The sequence below is a fragment of the Macaca nemestrina genome, chromosome 5, assembly GCF_043159975.1.
Source record: "Macaca nemestrina isolate mMacNem1 chromosome 5, mMacNem.hap1, whole genome shotgun sequence".
Taxonomy (NCBI): domain Eukaryota; kingdom Metazoa; phylum Chordata; class Mammalia; order Primates; family Cercopithecidae; genus Macaca; species Macaca nemestrina.
Genome location: NC_092129.1, coordinates 170,479,175 through 170,495,796, shown reverse-complemented (window position 1 = coordinate 170,495,796; position 16,622 = coordinate 170,479,175). Strand labels below are relative to the sequence as shown.

Below are 16,622 nucleotides of genomic sequence, written 5' to 3'. Positions count from 1 at the left end.
CAAAAACTCTTCGGGGATCCTTAATTTTTTTTTTTTGAGACAGAGTTTCGCTCTTGTTGCCCAGGCTGGAGTGCAATGGGGCGATCTCGACTCACCGCAACCTCCACCTCCCCAGTTCAAGCGAGTCTCCTACCTTAGTCCCCCGAGTAGCTGGGATTACAGGCATGCGCCACCACACCCGGCTAATTTTTTGTATTTTTAGTAGAGACGGGGTTTCTCCATGTTGGTCAGCCTGGTCTTGAACTCCCGACCTTAGGTGATCCACCCGCCTCGGCCTTCCAAAGTGCTGGGATTACAGGCATGAGCCACTGTGCCTGGCCCCTTAATAATTTTTAAAGGATTCAGACATCAAGTATGTTGAAAACAACTGCCCTAAGACATCCTCAGTACCAACCAAAGTAGTACTCAGTTTCCAAATGGGTAATTTTAGACACCTAAAATAACTTAATAAAGAGCCTAAATGTTAAGTTTCTTAGCACTCCTAGTACCAGAAAAAGTTCTACCAAGTTGCATAGTAATGAAAATCCCCAATGTGGAAAAATCTATTTTACTTTTCAAATGAATTCTACTTCAATTTAATAAACACAGATTGACCAACTTGGTGCTAAACAATGGAGGCAGTCAATTAAGATAAATATTTAAAAGGGGAAGAGTTAAGCTGGACACAGTGGCTCATGCCTATAATACCAGCATTTTCAGAGGTCAAGGCAGGAGGATTGCTTGAGGCCCGGAGTCCAAGACCAGCCTTGGCAACACAGTGAGACCTCATCTCTACAAAGTTTAAAAATAAAAAAAAAATAAATACAAAAAAGAGGAGTTTTAGCAGTCTGAGTTCATGGAAATCTTAATCTCCTCAGGCAAATACGGATATTTTCCAGATATATGAATGTCTGATTTGACTTTTTTTTTTTTTTTTGAGAGGGAGTCTGGCTCTGTCATCCAGGCTGGAGTGCAGTGGCGCAATCTTGGCTCACTGCCATCTCCACCTCTCGGGTTCATGCCATTCTCCTGCCTCAGCCTCCCAAGTAACTGGGACTACAGGCGCCTGCCACCACGCCCGGCTAATTTTTTGTATTTTTAGTAGAGACGGGGTTTCACCACGTTAGCCAGGATGGTCTCGATCTCTTGACCTTGTGATCCACCCGCCTTGGCCTCCCAAAGTGCTGGGATTACAGGCATGAGCCACCATGCCCGGCCTGATTTGACTTTTTAAATTAAACTTGTTTCAATTGCATAATCCACCAATTATTTTTTATCTAGCATAAAAATAATAATTTAACTTTTTGGATAGCTCAAGGTAACCACTAGAAATAGCAGTTTTTATACTATCGAGTAGATGAAGTACGAAGTATGATAAATAAACCTGTCTTCCCATCTCTGCTAGGGAAAAATACAAGATTGCATGCCTTTAACTTGAGGTGTTATAGGTGGCTCTATAACCCATCCTAGGCCAGGCAAGCATGTTATGTCCTACACGTATGCTATGTTTCAGATTTCAGATTTTTTCAAATTTTAAAATATTTACTGACTGAGCATCTCTAATCTAAAAATCCAAAATGTTCCCATGAGCATATCCTTGTGCATCATGTTGGCACTCTAAGTATCAGATTCTGCAGCATTTCAGATTTTCAGATTAGGGATACTCAACCTGTACCAACTCTCAGTCCAGGTCAGGAAGAGAAAGCAGAAGGAATCTTTTGCCCTTTCCTACCATCCCTAAACATCAGTCCCAAGGCCATTGCATTCATCTCCCCTTTAATTTTTCAATCTTCTTCCAAAATATTCAGAAGAAAATGTTTACAATGAACCAACTGTTAAAGAGCTGTACATCTCTACAACTGCAATGCTGACTTAAGTTAGGAGAAAGCCCCTCCACCTTCAACTGGTAGACAAAACTGTGGCTACTTTACTGAATTAGATCACATCCATCCTACCAGCTCATGGACAACAATCCAGAAGAGACTTTAAAATGTATTTTAACTGTTCTGGCCATGAAAAGTGACCCAATTCTTCACTAATCCTCATCAAAATGAGAACCATGTGTTATACATCCAAATTGCTATAACCCTGAACAATATTTACTAAAATAAAATCTCAGATTTATAGTTTTATCTGCACACCCACATTTTTCCTAGTAACTGCTGATTTTACAGCTGAGAAAATAAAACTAAGAAACTAAGTTAACGAGGACACACAATGTTGATAAGCACTAGTACTGGGATTTAATCCTTTTTTTTTTTTTTTTTTTTTTTTTTTTTGCTTTAGTACAATGCTCTTTCCAGCAGATCAGAACTGAACTGCCTAACTTCTTCAAACATTTCCACTCTCAAATGGGCAAGGAGCCAGGGGGAAGGTCAGGTCCAAGTACCCTAACAAGAATTTCTAGTACACTGCTCAATGTTTCGCAAAACTACATTTTAGTTCCTTTGACACATTTATAATTTTTCAAGAAAAAATATATTCACCTTCAACATTTTTTTATTTGCAGTGTTCTTGCCACAGTCTCTCCTTAGCTGTTCACTCATCGCTTGCAGCTCTCGTCCAAAGTGGATCATTCTTTCTATGGCGGCCTGACTTCCTCCACACAACTGGCGTCTCAACTGACTTGAATCAACTTCTGTAAGAAAAACAGACAAGTATTTTACTACCTTATGGAATGGAGTATAATGAAGACAACATACATTTCTTATAACATTTTGTACATTTAGTAACTATTCCCTAATATTTCATCTAAATATGCAGATTGTTAAAAATTCATTTTTAATTTAACATGAAACTGCAGCAAAAAGATAATACTTTATTTAGCTCTCAAGAGTCTAGGATCCAGTATTCAGCATGCAGTTGAGAGGGGACAACCTTTCAGTTAGAGGGTACTTATGTCAGAAAAAAATGTTAGAAAAAGTATAATTCCCAAACTACATTAAGCAACATTTACCAAAAAAAAAAAAAGAAAGAAAAAGAAAACCGTAATAATGCCACTCGGGCTACCTTAATTGACATAGTAGAGATGTAATAAAATGTTCAAGAAAGCTAAGAAAACCTAAATGACTACAATAAAAATACAGAAGACAGCATATTATACTAATTGAAAAGATTAAATGCACTACTTTTTGAAAAATACCACTTTGAGAAAATACTTTTTTTTTTGGAGTCTCACTCAGTCGCCCAAACTGGAGTGCAGTGGTGTGATCTCAGCTCAATGCAACCTCTGCCTCCCGGGTTCAAGCAAGTCTCCTGCCTCGGCCTCCTGAGTAGCTGGGATTACAGGCATGTGCCACCATGCCTGACTAATTTTTGTATTTTTAGCAGAGTTGGGGTTTCGCTATATTGGTCAGGCTGGTCTCAAACTCCTGACCTTGTGATCCACCTGCCTCGGCCTCCCAAAGTGCTGGGATTACAGGCATGAGCCACCTTGCCCAGCCAAGAAAATAATTTTATATATCTTGATTGATAAAATAATTTATATAAATTACTAATAAATAAATCATTAATAATGAAGAAGGTAACGATGATGATGGTGGTTAATATTTCCTAAGCACTCTGTGCTATCAGCTTTTTGGATTATTCATTTACTTTTCACAATAACTTATGAGGTTATTATTATACCCATTTTACAGATGAAGAAACTGAGACGCAGAGCAGTTAAGTAATTTTTCCAAGGTCACACAGCTAGTAGGTGGCAGTTGCAGAAATCAAATCTATGTAATCTGGCTCTAGAACTCCTGCTCTTTATCACTATACTTAAATTACTCTTCAGAAACTGAGGTGGCTGATATTAAAAACAAAGCTGCATTTCTTTTTAAAAAACAATTTTAGTAATATCACTCAATCTCAAAATAATAAGAAATCTAACATTGCCATGGAATTCCAACAAATAAATGAAAAAATTTATTCCAACAAATTTTCACTCTCCATTTGATGGGATAGTTTGCTGATGGGACAGGCAATTTACTACATAAGTTGTCTACAAAATAAAATTATGCATGCTAATGTGTCTTGGAGCCACATCATTTTGTTTTTTGTGGTGGGAGTTTTTTTGGTGAGGGAGGTCATACTTAAGCATCTACTATATATCAGGGATAGTACTATGCATAGTCACACACGTTTACATTAAACCCATTTAAGAAATACTGATTAGAATTTGTAAAATTATCTACCCATTTGGCCTTACTGACTATACTGAAATAAATATAAGAAGTTTTATCATCTCTAACCTAAAATAGCCTAGAGGCTCAACACCAGTAAGTCAGTTCTGCTGCATTAGTGACAGCGCTAAACCTGAGCCTAAGCAATTCAGCAAGGAACACTGCCTGTAGCTGAAAGGTAACTATTTTCTCTAGCAGCCCACTCAAACAAGAGTTTAAGTGCTATGCATTACTGTCAAGTCCTACGGCACATACATCGTTAAATCTGGTTTATGCTCATCAGCTGTGAATCAGTACAAGTAAAAACATAACCTTGTAGCCATCATTTTTTATTAAAAATGTAAGAAATATCACTGCAGACCCATTTCGGTGTCACAATCTTCCATTTCGTGGTCATGTTTAGAGCTACCATTTAGGAAACCATTGGATGAAGTTTCTCCAACTCCATTGGAGTAGTGATCTGTTTCCATGTCTACATCATTACTGAAAACGAAAAAACAAACCTAATTTTAGAAATATCATACTTGCAGCTTAGTTTAAAATAAATCACTACTGAACTGTATAGCCTATGAATAAACTAACTTCATGAGGCAATAGAAATCTGCAAAAAAGGTATTTAGTTAAATCTTGAATGTATTCAAAGCCAAACATGTCGCTGACTTTTAACAAATTTGTACCCCTGGAGATAAGGGAGGGAAAAAAGTACATATGCTAAAATGTAGTAGTTTTATGACTTTACATCAGTATGGAGAAATCATATTTCTGCACAATCCTATTATTTTTCAAACTCAGATCTGTACGTCTTCATTGATCAACTGCGGCCCCACCAACTCCCTAGCCACCCCTCTCCCCTCTACTCCCAGCACTGATTTCCAGTATGTAAGGTGAAAACCTCACTCTCAAAACAAATACATCTCACTCCTGGAGCCCAATTCAGCTCGCACCGGACCTCATACTCAATCCACTCCTAGACTATATTTAAATAGTCGGCATTCTGGCATTTGTCCTCACTACTTAAGAATATACACTCTTTCAAGGGTAACTGATCACTTAAAAACCGACTGAGCTTCATTCTCTCATCCCTTTTCACCACATGACACTATTTCTCTCTCACAGGCTATCTTATTGGCTAAAGTATTGCTGAATCTTAATTTTTAAACTGATGTCCTAGATAGTTTCCAGTTTTCACTCATTCCACTCAGTGAATATCTATCTGCCAATAACTACATTTGGACATATTTAAGCTGTCAATGTATGTCCTTCAGAACCATCCGCACTCTTATAAGCAACAATAAATATCTAATCTTTAGGATTTATCCTATGAAGGTCTAGGTAATAATTATACAATTTAGAAGTAAACATTAGATGAAATTTTAGGTAATGCTTAGATAAAAATGACATTTCTTATTACAAAAGCAATATATATTCATTTGTAGAAAAAAAAATACAGATGAGCAAAAACCACTGTGCGTAATACCACCGGAGGTAACAAATTCTAACACCTTGGGGGCATGTGTGCATGCATACACTCCTGTTAGTAAAATTGTTAAGGTAAAAAAACACAAGAGATCTAGGGAAAAGGGGGATATGGCCCTAGGACTCCAGAGCAGACTTACTCAACCAGGAAAGCTTGTTTATAATCTTGACAAACTTCGAAAATTGATACGAAAAACCAAACTTTAAAAATAAGAAAATCCTTACCATGACAGCTTTCAGTGGCCTTTTAAAAAATACTAAACTTTTTTTTTTTTTTTTGAGATAACTCAAGTTAAGTATTTGAAAGGAACTCATTCATTTAACACACATTTAAGAGCCTCTGAGGTATGATCCCTGTTAGGTGCTAAGGATACTATGAAACAGCCTCTGCCTTCCTGCAGGAAACAACCTATAAAAAGCTAATTAAGTTATTATGTTACAGAGTAATTATGATCAGTACTATGACGAAAGTTAATCACAAAACATGACACGTTTGATGGGATGGAAATCAAGGAAAACATCCTGGAAGAACTGACATCTGAACTTGCATTTTCTCAGCCTGGACAGGAGTTCTACTGGAGGTGAGGGAGGGCAGGAAGAAAAGCATTTCAGATGGTGGGCGGTATCAGGGAAAAAGCACAAGTCTGCAAGTCAAATCCTGAAAAGCAGCCTCAGCTCTGCGACTTACTAGCTACTATTAATTGACCTTAAGGAAAAAAAAAGTCATTTACTTTTCTGATATCCGGCTCTACATCTGTAAAATGGTTTAAATAGTTAACACCATCTTTGCCTACTTCACAGTAAGGAAAGTCATTACCAACTACAAAACAAGTTATAGTTTAAGGCAGTTCAAAAGTTTACTTTCTTTCCCTTTTATACTGCAGACAAAGGAGGATGTTGCGTCATCAGACCTTCCGTTAAGCTTGCGTCCCTGAACTCAGGTAATAACAGATCTGTTTAGCAACTTCCTGCTGTGAGGATAGTATTTAAGAGAAAAACTCACCAATTGACTGCAATCTTACCCTCAAACACTGGCAGAACCCTTGATCAATGATAAAGTACCAATGCATTTATTATAAAGCATGATGAAGTTAACTTTTTAAATTTCCATCTATTTTTAAACTATATTTTGATTTTATATTTTCCAATATATCATCTCTGCTGTGAAAGATGATTTTTCTGCTGTTCTCATACACTTTTGTGGTTCTCCATTATAACTTTTATCAATCACACACAACATTACTTCAGTAAATTTTTGTCGTGTGTGACAGACAACCCAGAAATTGAGATTAATCTCCAAATTTTCAAATATAGATTTTTTTTTTTACATAGACTCCTTTCTGCAAAATCATATTTCCATTAAGATTCCATGCTAAAAGTTAGGCTCTCTCTCCTTTAATAAGAAAATGTTGCACTGGTGACCATTTCCTGAAAATGCAATGTAACCAACTGGTTTGTTATAGACCAAATCAACATTAAATTGACCCAGTCCTGGATGATTTGGGCAGGGTGAATTCACAATAATTTGCAACTGCACAGTAGTATTTAATTCAAATAATTTCACTTCACGAACTTTTAGGTTTCGTAAATATTAAACCTGAGTATGTCAAGGGTCATAGTATACTGAATGAGATATCGTCTTTCAAACCTCTTCGAAGTCAGACACCCTACCTAGCAGAATGTTTGGTGCCCAACAAATCCTCAAAACTATCCTCACACTATTACTAAATGACTTAACCATCTGCTATATGCAAGCTACTTAAAGGAAGGCTTTCAAAAAAGATTCTTTGTAAAGCGAGTTTTGAACTTGGAAAACATTCTACACATTTACACCAAAAAAAACTCACACACAGAGAAAACATTAGTTGTAAATTTATCTTATGTCACCATTCAAGGTTAAACATGCTACTGTGTCTTAACTACTGTGAAAACATAACAAATGGCATTTATGTGATCATTTGTATAGCTCTGTGGTTGGCGGGAAGACAATGCATGAAGCCCTGAATTTGTCCTTATAACTTTACTAGGGGGAAGAGGGTAGTAGAGAAGAAGAAGAAACTAAAGAAAGAGCTCATGTGCATAGTAGGAGACTAAAAGGCTTTGGGGAACTGAGTCCCTACCCTTTTATTCTCTGGGGGCTTAGGAACTCCCAGAGCCCCTCGGTGGGTCACATAATTCAAGTTCTTTCAAAATTTTTACAGTGATTACACCTATAACTAGGTTGCTTATATTAATGCAAAAGTTAGTGAAATTACTTACCTGGTGAAGTTATTAACTTGCTGTGATCTTGACATATTTATACTGTTCAGTTCTGGTACATTCAAATTGGATGACTGGTGTTTATTACTATGGCAATATGATTGATGTGCTTTATTTGATATTACACCATTACTACAACTTTCAAAACCTGAAGAAAAAGATACCACATGGAAATAGAAACAAACACTAATTTATTAATACGGTTGTAAACAAGTCTCCATGTTGATTTTGTATTTAAGACTTCTAGAATGTAGGAGAGTCAATGGATGATGTAAACAGGTAATTTCTTTGAAAGGATACTAAGAATACTTAACTGTGAGATCTTAAATGTTACCTCATCTAACATTTATTGAAGGGTTACAGATCTCATTTAATCCTCAAAATCCCCCTAAGATGGCAATATTATGATCATCCCCATTTTACATATGAATACACTGAGGCTCAGAATTTGTCCAAGCCTGAAGCGACTGTATGATATTCAAGAGGAGCAGTGGCTAAGAATAGACATGAGAATCACACTTGTTTTACAGAGTGGTGATATAAATAACTGAGAGGAAGTAATGCAGAAAAGAGTATAAATTGAAGTGAGAAAAAGCAATGATGTTACTTCATGAAAGGAAAGGAGACACTATCTGACTTGTTTAAAGAATGTTAAATGTACAAATATAACATCTTGGGAAATGCAGAATTAAAGAGATGGGCAAACAGAAGACTGAGAAGCATCAGATATACATCTTTGGCTGGGCATGCAAGCCCACACCTGTAAGCCCAGCACTTTGGGAGGCTGAGGCAGGAGGAGCACTTGAGGCCAGGACTTTGAGACCAACCTCAGAAACATTGCGAGACTCCAACTCTTTAAAAGAAACAAAAACAGGCCAGGCGCAGCGGCTCACACCTGTAATCCCAGCACTTTGGGAGGCCGAGGCGGGTGGATCACGAGGTCAGGAGATCGAGACCATCCTGGCCAACATGGTGAAACCCCATCTCTACTAAAAATACAAAAAATTAGCCGGGCGTGGTGGTGGGCGCCTGTAGTCCCAGCTACTTGGCAGGCTGAGGCAGGAGAATGGTGTGAACCCAGGAGGCAGAGCTTGCAGTTAGCCCAGATAGCGCCACTGCACTCCAGCCTAGGCAACAGAGCGAGACTCCGTCTCAAAACAAAAACAAAAACAAAAACACCAAAAAAACCTGTAGAAGCGATGTCACAAAAGCCAAGAAAGGAGAGGATTTTAATTACAAGAAGGCCCAAAGTCACAGAGAGTAAGACTGACGAGTCAAAAAACAGATGGGAGAAAATGAACTAGGCAGAGCTGACTTTTGCAAGAGGCTTGGTTGGGAAAGGTTGGGGATGGGGAAAGGGGAGGGAGGCAGGGGCAGCCCAGCTAGGTGTGGTAACCAGTGGCATAAGATATCACAGCTGGATCACCTTTAAATTTATATTTTATTAAAACACACAATTACCTTTTCACTTGAATGCTTTCATTTATGAAGGTCTGCTAATAACCTACTCTCAGAAACAGCTGTTCTTCAAGTTACTTCCTGGTACTGAGAACATGTGAATCTGAACCTACAATTTTTCACCCAGAAAATCCAGAAAATCTTAAGTATACACATTTGAAAACAGCTACAAAGGAAATATACAGATTTTCTGAGACAGACGGAATGTTACTCTGTCACCCAGGCTGGAGTGCAGTGGTGTCATCTCAGCTCACTGCAACCTCTGCCTCCCAGGTTCAAGCAAGTCTCCTGCCTCAGCCTCCTGAGTAGCTGGGACTACAGGCACTTGCCACAATACCCAGCTGATTTTTGTATTTTTAGTAGAGAAAGGGTTTTTACCATGTTGGCCAGGCTGATCTTGAACTCCTGACCTCGTGATTTGCCCACCTAGGCCTCCCAAAGTGCTGGGATTACAGGCGTGAGCCACCGCGCCCGGCTGGAAATATACAGATTTTCAAAAGGAAAACAGTTTAAGATTATAAAGAGGAAAAATCTAAAAATAATGTCGTAAGTTAAATCTCACCTGAAAAATGTGCGGTGCTTCCTTTGCCTGATGCTAAATTGTGGATATTCATTCCATGGCTGGGGCTCATACTTGGACTACTAAAAGGTCGAGGACTAACAGGATAACTGTCTTGAGACTTTGGACTTCGGCCTCCCAAACATCGTACTTCACTATCTGTACCATTCACCATTTCTATAAACTGACGCACTCTAAAGGAAAAAAGAAAAATTTACTTAGACATAAACTTCAAATGGCCTTTTGTTTATTTAATAGCAACAGATTTCTAAAAATATTTTTAAAACTTTTATTTATCAGTAGGATTGGTCTTTAGATAGTAAGCTAAAAATATTAAATACGGTGTCCTATACTTTATTGCTTAGAATTTTAGAATTTCCAGAAAAATGAGAGTGTGATGTATCAGACACTATAATAATATTACCCCCCCTTTAATCAAGATTTACTAAATGGAATTTACCTATAAGAAGATATGAATCCCTTTTTTTTTTTTTTTTTTTGGCTACAAGTAATTTAATCAAAATAACATATGCACTTGGTAGCAAATCAAACTGTGCCTAAGGACAGGATTTTATGTATATATGATACATCTAAAGCATAGCCTTTCTCCCCACCCGTCCCATTTCCAACTTCTTAACCAAAATGGGCCTCATTTAAAATTCTACTTACTCTAAAGCAAAACAATTGTGTCATTTGGCTTACAAAGGATACCTGTTGCTTAACAAGTTGAAATCGAAAGCTCAGTAACATCTCATTTTTTAAGTAACAAAGATTCATAAAACCAATTAAAAGTGTCAAATCAGGATAGCTATTATTAAAAAAAATAGTTAAACACAGAATTACCATATGATCCAGAAAGTCCACTTCTGGGTATATAACCGAAAAAATCAAATGCAGGGACTCAGATATTTGTACACCTATATTCATAACAATTATTCATAATAGCCAAGAGGTAGAAGCAAACTAAGTGTCCATCAGTGGATGAATGGATAAACAAAATGCAGTATTATCCAAACAATGGAGTACAATTCAGCCTTTAAAAGGAAGAAAATTCTGATACATGCTACAATAAAGATTAACCTTAAGGCTATTACACTAATTAAAATAAGCCAGTCATGAAGAACAAATACTCTGATTCTACTTATATGAGTAGTCAAATTCATACAGGCAAAATGTAGAATGGTGGTTTCCAGGGGCTAGGGGGAGGAATGGATGGTTAATGTTTAACAGAGTTTCAGTATGGGAAGATGGAGAAGTTCTGGAGTTGGATGGTGGTGATGGTTACACAATGATGCGAATGTAACAAATGGTAAATTTTATGGGTATTTTATCACAAATTTTTAAAATGCCAGAGAGATTAAATGTAAGGTACTTTTCAGAAGGAAAAATAGACACCCATCTTCTAAATAAGATTTTCACATTTTTAAAAACATAAATAGAATGATAACAGCAAATACATAGCAAAAGACACCTTCTGCTTATGGTCCTTAACACAAAAGTATTTTTCATAACATGTTACCTTAAATGTACTACATTAGAAAATTTATATTTGAAAAAGAAAAAAAAATTACAAAAGCATGAAAATGTCTTTTATTATGTAACATATATGACAAGTACTTATAATATATAACAAATATAGCATTTTATTATGCAAACTCACTTTAATGTGAAAAGGAGATTAGGATTTCTTTCAAGTAAACTTGGGTATAACTGTTGTGTTGTTTCAATGGCTTCTCCCATTCTTCCTGCTAATACCAATTTCTGAATTCCTATTCAGTAAAAGGAAGCAAACGATTAACTTTTACAAAAGTAGATAAAACATAAACTTAGTGGATCCTCAGAAAAGAAGGCAGTTAGTAAGAAATCTTTAAATAAATTATGATTAATTTCAATTTTTTTTTCTAATATCATAGTTTCCATTCAGCAATCCAGGAAACATTTCAGACATTTATTAAAAAATTAGAGAAACAAGTACTGTCACAAATTTTTTTTAAAAAAAATCACAAACATACTAGTAATATAGTTAAAATATCTATTATGCAATATTGAAGTTTCAAACACAGATTAAAAAGACTGTTTTAAAGAGATAATAAAACGCCTTATCAAACATGATGACCTTCTGAACAAAGGACTAAAAAATGATCGCTTTTGAGTAAGATTCCAATTTAACAGAGACTCACTGAACATTCACTTGATCTGATTATTTGTTAAATTAGATGATGAGGATACAAAATGAGTGATCTCTGTTCAATAGAGCTTATTAAAATAGTAGAAAAGGACAGCACACAATTAACTACAACACAATGTAATCAGTGCTATTACAGCAATTTGACCTATGAAACAGTTGTCTTCATCCATTAATTTCACCCATCTGTTTTGTTTTCATATCTATACGCTTGTCAAGTATACCCACCCTGATGGACAAACAGCACCCATTTTAGGAGGGCTAACTATGGAGCAGTTAATGCTGACTTGCCATTGTTACATAGGACCTGTTTTATCTCTGGCCACACACGCCAGCACTAGGATCTAAATAATAAATACTTATGATCAATACTATATTAGATAGCCATTTAAATTAAAAGATATTTACATTTCTTTCACACATTATCTCCTCCAACTAATCAGACTACTTTACTATTTTTTAAATCTTTTTATTAAATGTTTATTTCCTGAAAGCTTAAGAAAACATTCCTTTAAGAAAAAAATGGTAAAGACATTCCTTACAAAAATTTCTGTAAAATCTCTCTAGAATTAGAATTCTGACAGAGTCTTATGTGAATTTTTAAACTGATCTTCAAAAATGTCAATGAAAATAAAATTCAGAGGCATCCATTTTAAATTAATATATTCGAAATTTTTTAAATTAAAAAAATAAAATTTCTAAAATTAAAGTAACCAAATCTATAATCTGAAAACAAATATTAGCCATGCACCACAGTGTCCTTACTTTGTCTATTCTTAATGGAAGCTAATTCTTCTAGAACGGTCTGGTCTGTAGATCTGGCAAAGGCCTCTGCTGTGGCACAGTACCCATGGTGGACTAAATAAGATGAAACCATTCTTAAAATAAAAAGAAAAAACATACATCTTTTAGTGAAGAGAATACATGCTTCATACTACAATTTACATAAACAAAATCTACTCTGGTGTTATAAAAACGAACCTATTTCCTTGAAACAAGGCGTTAAGAACTTCACCTTTAAAGTAAGCTTTTGAAAAACATCATTTTGTTCTATTCATGTAGTATTTTCAAAAAGATAACTGCAAATGCTATGTTGAGACTCCTCTCCCTAAAATAAATATTACTTGAGAATCAAGGACATTAAGTGACCTTTTCTTTGATTCTTGGACTCTCATTACCCCCAGGTCCCTTCCTGTCTTATTATTCAGCCCTTCTAACCATAATTTCTATTTTGACTTTATCATATGACTTAGTCCAGTAATTGCTGGCATTGTGTAAAATAACCAACTTTAAAATAAAAGATTAAATCTTAATGTTCCAGAATTCAACCATCTTCTTTATACACCAGTTATATGAAATGGGATCACACAGTATGTACAGAATACTAAGGTGAATCCAGAGAGACAATTTTCCAGAACAATGTCTATAAGTGTACTACTAATTAAAGAATCAGCCTTCTAGTCTAAATCAATTACTATGGTTTTACCCAAGAGATTTATCAAATATGACTTACATGTGAGTGACACATTTGCAATACAATAATCTTTTAAAAAGGTACCAGTTAGTCAAAACATATACTTACATCTATCCACAAAATGTGGTTAGAAAAACTGGTGATGCAACAATATCAACCCAAGTATCTGTTATCTCCAAACATTCAACTTTTAAACCTGCCTCCACTTGACACTACTAAGGGCCAGTTAAAAAATGGTGGGAAGCAGTGGTTCACCAGGAGGAGACTGAAGCGAAGTGCGGAGGAAAGCGGGGAAAATGTCTAAGAAACAGATGTGCATCTTACTTTACCCAACTGTTCAAATTAATTAAAGGGGGAGGGGACCTTTTAGAATGGACTCTTCAAGAGTTCATGGTGAGTATCAATTCAGTGAAGAAGTGGGTGGGAGGATCCTGGTTATAAGGTTAAGATAAATGTTTTCTACTATTTTGCCATGATGCTCAGTGGTAACCATTTTTAGGGCATTAAAACAATGTGGTCCCAGAACAACCCATTCTAGCTTCAGTTCATGGTGACCACCAGATTCTGCATCAGGGTTGTCTATGCTCAACTGGGCTGGACAAAAAAACTAGTGTCCAGTCTCTGTAATACAGATGATAATAGCTCTAGGGAAGAAGTGTGCTTTCAGAGTCATCATTACGTCTCCCAATCACTACCTTTTCTAAAAAATACCCCCAACATTTTATTACAATTTTAAAGTTAAGAATATTCAAGGCAATTATAAGGACATTAAAGATGAAATGTGTTGGACCAATTGTATCTGAAAGTCTGCTATTTTCTTGGCCTGGATTATAATAGTGAAGATGACTTTTTAAATTTAATGGTATTTATTTAAATTTTAAGTCTATACTTCACTACTGCTGATAGTTCAGATATTGAGAGCTTAAACACAGCCAAGTTCGTGTCCAAAATCCACAGAACCCGATTATAAAATTTAGATGATCTCTCAACTTTATCTTTTGCATTAACACTATTAAAAGTTAAATTGTATAACCTACAGAAATCATTAAATACTATTACTAAGAATAGCAAATGAATTAACCTAGCCTAGGTGACCTAACATCATTTTATTTCCTTCGTCAAATTAATTCAGACTGAAATACAATTCTGAATGTGTGTGATCAAACAGTTGTTTTTAATTTGTTTAAAGAGTGGAGTAAATTACTTTTTGTTGAGAGATTAAAATCAATAATATAATAGATATGTTAGTATATAAATTAGTGGATTAAAAAGCTTCCATGGATACCAAAAGAATAAATATCTTATAAAAAATAGATTCTGAATAACATAAATTCAAATATCTTCACTCTTACTTTTGTATCATGGTCTGCCATTCTCCTTCTCGATCTCCGATAGGAAATCGATCTATCTGTGCCTGGATTTTGGTTCTCCACTCCCGCATATAGTCTTCTATATCAAACACGAAAGGATGTTGCCCAAAATTGGCATCGACCACTTCTCCTGGTGTTTGAAGCCCCACGGTAGGATACAAATTTGGCTGTAAGATAACATATTTCATTAAACATCTATCCATTTTATGTTAGATTTAATAATTTTTTAATGTTATATTTAAAAGAACAGAACTATAAATTTACTTCAAATTTTAAAATTCCAATCAAAATATTAGTAAAAGGCTAAAACAAATGGTCTCAATTATATGTTAGATGAAAAAATACCACTTCTTGCAATTTAATCATCAAGAAAAAACAAAGCGAACGAAGATCTCTATTTTATTTATTCAGGGACAACGTTGTATTATACCATGAGGTATTATGCTACTAATAATATGTGGATGTAACTCTTGTTCTAAGATTATGTCATACAGTAGTCACAGAAATTCAAATATAAACACATAACTCAGGTTTATCCCAGATTTTATATATGATACATTTCTATAAACTGCATGTTAAAGCTAGTTATCATAAAAGTACAATCTCAGCTAGTCTGTCATTTAATAGCTTAAATTTACTATTTTCATTCTGTACATTTGGGATGCCTAACTTTACAAAGGGAAGGGGATACGACCTTAATATAAGCAAAACACAGTGCCATGAAGAGTGGGGATTCTCTGTATTAAAAAAAGAGAAAAAAAGAAAAAGAAAAAAAACTCAAATGTACGTATTTCAAGGGAGGAAAAGAATGAATCTGAATACCCAAACTAAGAAATGCATTCAGGTACACTCCATGGTTTCAAGGTTAATCAAGATGAAAAGCTGGTAACTTCAAATAAACAAAAAATAGAGGAGTCATTCTTTTGGCTGTGTCACTAATTGGTTGTTACATCTAAAGGGAGAATGAGTTTCTGAGTGGCTACAAAATGCCAGGGTTTAATCATAATTCTGTGAGGCCACTATTATTATTTCTACTACAAAGATAGAGAAAAATGAGGATTCAAGGTTAAATAACTTGCTCATGGTCGTTCTGCTAACAAATGGCAGAGATGGAACTGGAACACAAGTTTGTCTGATACCACATTCAAAACTGATTTTTCCTCTTGCAACTCCAAATCCTACCATATTTTCGTTTTCTGTGTATGTCTTATATCTTTAACAGTTATAACAAGTATTTTTAGTACAAAACAAGGTAAAGATCAAGAACAGATAATTTCTGTGTGAATATAAGATGTTAGATTTCACAGTAAAATGCAAAGAGGGTGTATTTAAAAACAACCGTTCAATCAAGCAGAACAAAATAGAAACAAAATAGTGTCAAAATATCAAAAAACATAAAGTACTAGTGGATTATGGAAATAAATGGCTAAAGCAAAGTATGCAAATGTATTGATTCTCAATAATCAACAGAGCTAACAAGTTTATAAACTTTTAAGCCAAAAACAGGTGAGATAGTACAGCCTTCTCATTTCACCAGTGAGAAAACTGAGACCTAAAGACTTTATAGAAACAGGCCAGGAGCGGCAGCTCATGCCTGTAATCCCAGCACTTTGTGAGGCTGAGGCGGGTGGATCACCTCAGGACAGGAGTACCAGACCAGCTTGACCAACATGGTGAAACCCCACCTCTACTAAAA

At 35.6% G+C, this 16,622-nt stretch overlaps 1 protein-coding gene across 1 annotated transcript in view; it reads right to left on the bottom strand.

Annotated features, from left to right (window-relative positions):
• Positions 1-16,622, bottom strand: part of LOC105482450 (RAN binding protein 9) — a 96,160-nt gene that overhangs the window by 9,730 nt on the left and 69,808 nt on the right. The window contains exons 6-12 of the mRNA XM_011742561.3: positions 14,909-15,093; positions 12,848-12,960; positions 11,558-11,666; positions 9,901-10,091; positions 7,881-8,028; positions 4,507-4,628; positions 2,466-2,617 (exon numbers count right to left, since the gene is read on the bottom strand). Coding sequence (XP_011740863.2) covers positions 2,466-2,617; positions 4,507-4,628; positions 7,881-8,028; positions 9,901-10,091; positions 11,558-11,666; positions 12,848-12,960; positions 14,909-15,093 — 1,020 coding nt within the window. The remainder of the gene's footprint in view (positions 1-2,465; positions 2,618-4,506; positions 4,629-7,880; positions 8,029-9,900; positions 10,092-11,557; positions 11,667-12,847; positions 12,961-14,908; positions 15,094-16,622) is intronic.